This window comes from Haliotis rubra, unplaced genomic scaffold (assembly GCF_003918875.1).
Source record: "Haliotis rubra isolate DU_JTF1 unplaced genomic scaffold, ASM391887v1 Scf411, whole genome shotgun sequence".
Classification (NCBI taxonomy): Eukaryota; Metazoa; Mollusca; class Gastropoda; order Lepetellida; family Haliotidae; genus Haliotis; species Haliotis rubra.
Window position 1 is genome coordinate 370,281 of NW_025767093.1, and position 9,397 is coordinate 379,677.

The window sequence follows — 9,397 nt, forward strand, 5'->3', positions numbered from 1 at the left end:
CCCACGGCCCCTAGTGGCCCCTGCTACACCTGGGCCCTGACCTCTTCTGTCCCTGCTACACGGCCCCTAGTGGCCCCTGCTACACCTTCTGACTGCCCCCTCACCTTCTGACCCCACGTCCCCTAGTGGCCCCTGCTACTCTAATGGTCCCTGCTACACCTCCTACTCCTAATGGTCCCTGCTCCACCATAGTGGCCCCCTGTTGCCCCCTTCTGACACTGCTACTCTACGGCCCCTAATGGTCCCTGTTCTGAGATACTTGTTGCCTCCCCATATATGTACCCTGCTGCTGTTGAGATACCATATATGTACCCCCGCTGCCCCAAATCCCTTTTGCCCCCTAGCTGACCCTGGCATTACCGCTGAAGCCAAGCAGCATAAACACCCTACTTTACAAACAAACTTACTTTTCAGCTTTTCAGTGAGTGACAGTGCCTCGTGTTCGGAGAAGACAATGGGTGGGGGAGGACTTGGAGGTCTCATGAGGTCCTCCTCGATGCGCTGCTGGTGTCGCATCTCCCTGGCCAGCGCACGCTGCTGGCACTCCCACTCATACTGGTCATCGCGGGCCAGTGCATAGTCCACATGGATTCGACCAGTGTTGGCCTTGTCGTCATCGTTGTCGATCTTCATTCGATAACCTGGGCAGGCATAACCGTCATTACTATAACATTTCTGAGCAGATGAGCAACACCGGGGTGCTTGGTAGCAGGAAGACACACCTGAAAAGTGCTTCACACATTGTACCATTCCAAGATTCAAACAAAGCCTTCAGTATGAAGAGTTAACGCTTCAACTGCTAAGCTATTTCAACATTACTTATTAGTCAAAGACAACATCATATCAATTATGATGATACCCCTCCAGTGCTCAATGCCACACAGTATGTTTATTACACTACAATGCTGTGAGTTGTTTTGTATACCTGAGATGAAGAGAGCCCTCTCGACACTGTCATGAAACTCGAATCTGATGTGGGAGAAGTTCTTCTTGCTGAGTCGGATGCTGACGATGTTGCCACACTTCTCGAACACTTCCTGTAGGATTTCTTCAGTGGTGTTCTCGGGCAGTCCCCCGATGAAAGCTGTGCGACAACCAGGGGGACGTTCTCGCACGCTACGAGGAGGAGCACCTGTAAAGAAAGAATCCATTATTCAATATCATCCACATATACTGGTAAGATAATTTCAAACTAGTGAGCATGTTCCGGATTAGTTCAGAAATAATCCAGTAAGATTGGTCGGCGACCAAACCAGAAATGCAATTCACACATTGTGACCATGTGGGAATCAAACACAAAACGTCTTTGAACGGAGAACGCTTTAACCACTTTGCTACCCCAATCGGACCCTCTTCAATATAAATTCAAACTGCCTCTTATCAAAAAGAAGTTTAATGGATAGAAGGATGACTGCACTAACTGAAAACACATGACTGATATATTGGGATGTATAGACGAGCCAGGAAGAATATCATGACCATCATGATCCATTAACAGGGTAATAACGTAATGCTGTGAGTATGCCTCAGGTCTGGACTTAGCAGTCACAATACATGTTCCTGAAGATATTGTCAAATGAGAGTGATTCTTTGGGTGATAAACTACGCTTTGAGAAATCACCATATGACGATGCGTACGCGCAGGCACAGGTCTTTTGTACTAGCCCAGACTGAAGCTGGTTTTATACCGCTGTCCACTGAAGATATTATGCCAGTGAAGCTATGAAAAGTGATTCTTTGAGGAAACTGAGCATAAAGTTGTACCCATTTAGGGTTTGAACAGATTATCAGCCATATTTTATATTTTAGGGGACTGGCATTCAAAGGGAAGTAACTCTTACCACTACACCAACGGATGGGATCCTGAGGGAATGTTTTGTTTTAGCGATGGTACAGATTGATCAGCCAAACATGTTGGCATTGCAAGGAAGTAACTCTTTTATGGATTAGTTTCTTTTCAATGATGGTATTTAAACATGGTGACAAGGTATGGATTTTCTGTAATTTGGATATGATTTCCTAATCTCCAAGACAAAGACACTTGTAATTAGGACCATTTCATGGATTAAATGGGAAAAATGGGCCTTTATACAGCAAATCATTATAACTTCAGGCTTTACCAAGCCAGTGCCAACCCTGAGCTTTAAAAGTACTTCATTTACCAAGGCATGTCAGATAAGTGAGTGAAGGTGTCTAGTATTACGTCGCTTTTATCAATATTCCAGCAATATCATGACGGGGAAGGGGGTACAGCACAGTAGTAACATTGAGTGACTACCTGGGGAGGGTACAGCACAGAAGTAACAGTGAGTGACTACCTGGGGAGGGGTACAGCACAGAAGCAACAGTGAGTGACTACCTGGGGGAGGGGGTACAGCACAGAAGTAACAGTGAGTGACTACCTGGGGGAGGGTACAGCACAGAAGTAACAGTGAGTGACTACCTGGGGAGGGTACAGCACAGAAGTAACAGTGAGTGACTACCTGGGGGGAGGGGGTACAGCACAGAAGTAACAGTGAGTGACTACCTGGGGGGAGGGGGTACAGCACAGAAGTAACAGTGAGTGACTACCTGGGGGAGGGGGTACAGCACAGAAGTAACAGTGAGTGACTACCTGGGGGAGGGGTACAGCACAGAAGTAACAGTGAGTGACTACCTGGGGGAGGGGTACAGCACAGAAGTAACAGTGAGTGACTACCTGGGGGAGGGGTACAACACAGAAGTAACAGTGAGTGACTACCTGGGGGAGGGTACAGCACAGAAGTAACAGTGAGTGACTACCTGGGGAGGGGGTACAGCACAGAAGTAACAGTGAGTGACTACCTGGGGGAGGGGGTACAGCACAGAAGTAACAGTGAGTGACTACCTGGGGGGAGTACAACACAGGGGTACAGCACAGAAGTAACAGTGAGTGACTACCTGGGGGAGGGGTACAACACAGAAGCAACAGTGAGTGACTACCTGGGGAGGGGGGTACAGCACAGAAGTAACAGTGAGTGACTACCTGGGGAGGGGGTACAGCACAGAAGCAACAGTGAGTGACTACCTGGGGGAGGGGTACAACACAGAAGCAGGTGAACAGTGAGTGACTACCTGGGGGAGGGTACAGCACAGAAGCAACAGTGAGTGACTACCTGGGGGAGGGGGTACAGCACAGAAGTAACAGTGAGTGACTACCTGGGGGAGGGGGTACAGCACAGAAGTAACAGTGAGTGACTACCTGGGGGAGGGGTACAGCACAGAAGTAACAGTGAGTGACTACCTGGGGAAGGGTGCAGCACAGGTACAGCACAGAAGTAACAGTGAGTGACTACCTGGGGAGGGGGTACAACACAGAAGTAACAGTGAGTGACTACCTGGGGGAGGGGGTACAGCACAGAAGTAACACAGTGAGTGACTACCTGGGGGAGGGTACAGCACAACAACACTGGGGAAGGGGTACAACACAGAAGCAACAGTGAGTGACTACCTGGGGGAGGGGTACAGCACAGAAGTAACAGTGAGTGACTACCTGGGGAGGGTACAGCACAGAAGTAACAGTGAGTGACTACCTCGGGGGGGGGGTACAGCACAGAAGTAACAGTGAGTGACTACCTGGGGGAGGGGTACAACACAGAAGTAACAGTGAGTGACTACCTGGGGGAGGGGTACAGCACAGAAGTAACAGTGAGTGACTACCTGGGGGAGGGGTACAGCACAGAAGTAACAGTGAGTGATTACCTGGGAGGGTACAGCAGCAAAGTAACAGTGAGTGACTACCTGGGGAGGGTACAGCACAGAGTAACAGTGAGTGACTACCTGGGGGAGGGGTACAGCACAGAAGCAACAGTGAGTGACTACCTGGGGGGGGGTACAGCACAGAAGTAACAGTGAGTGACTACCTGGGGGAGGGGTACAGCACAGGAAGTGAACAGTGAGTGACTACCTGGGGGAGGGGTACAGCACAGAAGTAACAGTGAGTGACTACCTGGGGGAGGGTACAGCACAGAAGTAACAGTGGTGATTACCTGGGGGAGGGTACAGCACAGAAGCAACAGTGAGTGACTACCTGGGGGAGGGTACAGCACAGAGTAACAGGTGAGTGACTACCTGGGGAGGGGGTACAACACACAGAAGTAACAGTGAGTGACTACCTGGGGGAGGGTACAGCACAGAAGTAACAGTGAGTGATTACCTGGGGGAGGGGTACAGCACAGAAGTAACAGTGAGTGACTACCTGGGGGAGGGGTACAGCACAGAAGTAACAGTGAGTGACTACCTGGGGGAGGGGGTACAGCACAGAAGCAACAGTGACACCTGGGGGAGGGACAGCACAGAAGTAACAGTGAGTGACTACCTGGGGAGGGGGTACAACACAGAAGTAACAGTGAGTGACTACCTGGGGGAGGGGTACAGCACAGAAGCAACAGTGAGTGATTACCTGGGGGAGGGGTACAGCACAGAAGCAACAGTGAGTGACTACCTGGGGGAGGGGTACAGCACAGAAGTAACAGTGGTGACTACCTGGGGGGAGGGGTACAGCACAGAAGTAACAGTGAGTGACTACCTGGGGAGGGGTACAGCACAGAAGTAACAGTGAGTGACTACCTGGGGGAGGGGTACAGCACAGAAGTAACAGTGAGTGATTACCTGGGGAGAGGGTACAGCACAGAAGTAACAGTGAGTGATTACCTGGGGGGGGTACAGCACAGAAGTAACAGTGAGTGATTACCTGGGGAGGGTACAACACAGAAGCAACAGTGAGTGACTACCTGGGGGAGGAAATATACAGTGAGTGATTACCTGGGAGGGTACAACACAGAAGCAACAGTGAGTGACTACCTGGGGGAGGGTACAAGAACAGAAGTAACAGTGAGTGATTACCTGAGGGAGGGTACAGAATAGAAGCAACAGTGAGTGCTTACCTGGGGGAGGGTACAGCACAGAAGCAACAGTGAGTGACTACCTGGGGGGGGGGTACAACAGAAGTAACAGTGAGTGACTACCTGGGGGGTACAGCACAGAAGTAACAGGAGTGATTATCTGGGGGAGGGGTGTACAGAACAGAAGTAACAGTGAGTGATTACCTGGGGAGGGGGTACAGCACAGAAGTAACAGTGAGTGATTACCTGGGGAGGGGTACAGCACAGAAGTAACAGTGAGTGACTACCTGGGGGAGGGGTACAGCACAGAAGTAACAGTGAGTGACTACCTGGGGGGGGGTACAGCACAGAAGTAACAGTGAGTGACTACCTGGGGGAGGGGTACAGCACAGAAGCAACAGTGAGTGACTACCTGGGGGAGGGTACAGCACAGAAGTAACAGTGAGTGACTACCTGGGGGAGGGGGTACAGCACAGAAGTAACAGTGAGTGACTACCTGGGGGAGGGGTACAGCACAGAAGTAACAGTGAGTGACTACCTGGGGGAGGGTACAGCACAGAAGTAACAGTGAGTGACTACCTGGGGGAGCACAGAAGTAACAGTGAGTGATTACCTGGGGGAGGGGTACAGCACAGAAGTAACAGTGAGTGATTACCTGGGGGAGGGGTACAACACAGAAGTAACAGTGAGTGACTACCTGGGGGAGGGGTACAGCACAGAAGTAACAGTGAGTGACTACCTGGGGGAGGGGTACAGCACACAAAGTAACAGTGATCTACCTGGGGGAGGGTACAGCACTACCAACAGTGAGTGACTACCTGGGGGAGGGAAGCACAGAAGTAACAGTGAGTGACTACCTGGGGAAGGGGTACAGCACAGAAGTAACAGTGAGTGATTACCTGGGGAGGGGTACAGCACAGAAGTAACAGTGAGTGATTACCTGGGGAGGGGGTACAGCACAGAAGTAACAGTGAGTGATTACCTGGGGAGGGGTACAGCACAGAAGTAACAGTGAGTGATTACCTGGGGGAGGGGGTACAGCACAGAAGTAACAGTGAGTGATTACCTGGGGAGGGGGTACAGCACAGAAGTAACAGTGAGTGACTATCTGGGGGAGGGGGTACAGCACAGAAGTAACAGCGAGTGATTACCTGGGGGAGGGGGGTACAGCACACAGCTCTTGAGTGTGATCACTTCTCTCTCAGCGTAGCTGGGCAAGGGGCCCATCTGCCCCATCATGTTCATGCCATACTGCAACAAGAAACGTCAGGTATAACTTGACACTATATAGCTGGAATACCAGACCATGTACAGGCAATCTCATTACAATCGCATCTGTGTGTTAAAATGACCAACATGACCTTTACAATAGGAAAGCAAATTTCTCAAGCTTCACAGAACATCCTCACACTGACTTCCATTCTATACAGCTGACAGAAAGATTACTTGCCAAGCTTATCAATGTATACATGTAACTCATCACACCAGTTTTGTTCAAGTAACTTCAAAATGTGTTCAACATCTCCCCAAGACTAAACCATCTTACCCACTCCAGGGTTTTACGGGACGCATGATTCCTGCGTTTTGGACGCAGAAATTTGATGAAGTACCCCCAAACTAAATTTTGGTGCGTCCTTCTGGACGCAATATAATTTTTTTCTGGGAAAGAACTTTCTGAGTTTGTAATGATATCCCATATTAAATATAAACATTCTGTTTACAATTTTGGAAATGGGCTCTCAACAAACATGGCCTGAGTCCCCAGGACACCCAGTTTCAAGAGCTATGTTAAACCCTGCCACTCATCAACAAGTTTATCTGTCACCCATGGCACCACATCTGATCCAGTAACATCAGTACAATGTGGAGCAGACCCACCTGGTTCATCATAGATCCTATCATCATCATGGATGGATCTCCGCTGTACCCCATGTGGCCCCCGTACCCCATGTTGTACATGTCACTGCCACCAGGCAGCATGTTCCCCTGATGCTGTTGCTGCTGCTGCTGCAGCATGCCCTCAGTCGTGCTGGAGGGGGATTCGTCTGGGACGACTGTAGACAATTATACACGGGTCAGCAACATTTAGCTAAATTAAATACAGCTCAAGAGGTGATTTTCAGGAAGCTATAAAAATCTTATAAACTATCATGTTATCACACTTTTCAGTTTTCTGGTTATAGTAACATCAAGTATCTGTATAGTCTTCACAGCAATACACATGATAAAGATACTAAAATTGCCTTTATTTACAATGTCTATGAGACCACAAAGCTCTGGTTCTATTGATGAAGACAAAGTGTTCTAAAGTGTTCCTATTGATATACCTTGCTGAGCTTACGGATATGAATAAAAGGATAATGTTTCAAATAATACAATAAGGAATCCAGGGATTACGCTTTACATTGCTGTAAGTATGTCAAACAATACAACAGGTTAAATATTAATCACTTTAAAATCAGTTAACATATTCAATTCATCACATTCTTCCAGAAATATCATGATTATGAATAATTATTGTTTGACATGTGAACGCTATCATAATGGTGATGTATTTAAATTTTACAGTTGAGATCAAGCAGCAGTTACCTTGACGACTTGATTCTCCATACTCAGTACTGCTTCTGGCCATTGGTGGTTTATTCTTCCCTGTGTTGAAGCTCAGTGGCATGTTGTTGTTAGCTGGGTCAAGTCGGTTTCCTCCTCCCATTGTGGCCATATTCCCATAGGAATTCATGTTGGCCATATTCACTGGTCCGATCATCCCTGGAAGGTGATATAATTCCCATGTACATGGCTTACAGACATTGTCATTGATGACATGGAAAACTTAGGTCTGTTTTATAATGTATTGAAAAGTGATTCGATTGCATTTGACTGGCCAGTTAGACAATTTTACCTTGTATTTATTTAAATAAACTGAAACAGAAATAATGCCAATAACACCCTCCACCCAACAAGTGATTGAGTTTTGGTTTTTACTCCGCTTTTAGCAATATTCCAGCAATACCATGGCAGGGGACACCAGAAATGGGCTTCACAGTCTGTACCCTTGTGCAAACGCTTTAACCACTAGGCTACCCCGCCGGTCCCACCCCACAAATCATTGAACTGAACATGTTAAATGATTTCATTTGTAAACGTCATTATAATTTCCAGCCTAATTCAAAATATGTCTATTGAATGTGTCCCAGACGCAGGTGACTGACATTCATTTTTCACACTTTTACCACATAAAACTGTAACAAAATTACACGAAGAAACAAGCAGGGGGAGCACCTTTAGATTTCAGCACCACAACTTCTCATGAGGATGGAAATGAACGGAAAGAGTCTAATAGGTCACGGACAATTACTAAGGTTACGGGTAGACGTTGCGTCTCATGATTTAGTCTACCGACAATTGCTGAATGGCTCCAATGCCATTTGTCACACTCATCCCATTCCGTAATCTACCAGATACCGTGAGGTGTGGAATGAGCCGAACTGAAAATGGTTTTGATGTCAGGTGTCAGGCGTCGGCACAAGGGTGAGTCAGCCTCCAAATCATTACTGGACAAATGTAGCGTGTGAAAGTGGCCTAGTGCAAGGTCGATGCCAATTTCCATTAGCCCAATTTCCTACTGTAAACCATTTCATCGTGTACTTGTGTCAAAAGAGTATTAAAATTGCGAAAGGAAAAACAGCAAATGGTACACATCAGGGGTGGAAATAACCCATTGCCTGACGTCCGCTAATACGACCAAAACCGGAAGTTGGCCCGTGGATATTTTTACACGCTCTGCGCATGCGCACAGCGAGTCGAAAATTAATGTGAAACCAACGAATTGCAAGATGTTATACACAAAAAAATGAGCATGTATTTACAAAACCCAACATCTCCATACACATACAAAGAGTGTATCGGCAAATGAACCAGCCAATGAAAGTCTTTGTTACACTTAAAGTGCACGCCCACCCGCTTTGACTGGGTTCGGTATCCCGTGTGCTTCGTTTCAAGGGAAGTAATCCCAAGTACAAAATATTGCACTTTTGATTTGCATTTGTATGCTTATAATTTTGATTATTTGTTTTTCCGTTTTTTCATAATCAGCAATGTATATCATATGTCATGAATAAGTGATAATTGTGTTTTAATTATGGTGGTTTTTTTTGGTTGCATGTGATATTTAAGACTCTTGTTAACTAAACTGCAGTAACCGAAACTGAATACGTGAATCAGTACGGTCTGCTGGTGGAAATGAGCTTCTCTCCATCTTTGAAATGATCTTTGCAAAATTCGCCTACCTTGGATATATTGCGATGGTTGTGACATTGCTGAAATTCTCTTTCGTTTATAGTTCGTGCCGTTTCCTTATTGTGCGATGATACAAGAGTTCTGTTCTAAAATCACGATCACTAATCAAACGTAAGGTTTACACATTCTAAAGAAAATTAGACGCGTCTCCTCTCCGTAAAATAATGTCCGACAATACACTTCCGGTTAGCTACCAAACACAAACTGGGCTCCGTAAGCATATGCTTGCAGATAACTGA

General features: G+C 47.0%; 1 protein-coding gene across 2 annotated transcripts in view; it reads right to left on the reverse strand.

Moving 5' to 3' along the window:
- LOC124288086 (ecto-NOX disulfide-thiol exchanger 2-like) overlaps positions 1-9,342 on the reverse strand; it is a 29,877-nt gene extending 20,535 nt beyond the window's left edge. For both annotated transcript variants that reach the window (XM_046724652.1, XM_046724651.1), the window contains exons 1-6: positions 9,149-9,342; positions 7,452-7,628; positions 6,741-6,916; positions 6,014-6,113; positions 926-1,132; positions 408-641 (exon numbers count right to left, since the gene is read on the reverse strand). In XM_046724652.1, coding sequence (XP_046580608.1) covers positions 408-641; positions 926-1,132; positions 6,014-6,113; positions 6,741-6,916; positions 7,452-7,628; positions 9,149-9,176 — 922 coding nt within the window. In that variant the 5' untranslated portion in view covers positions 9,177-9,342. The remainder of the gene's footprint in view (positions 1-407; positions 642-925; positions 1,133-6,013; positions 6,114-6,740; positions 6,917-7,451; positions 7,629-9,148) is intronic.
- Positions 9,343-9,397: the final 55 nt, after the last annotated feature.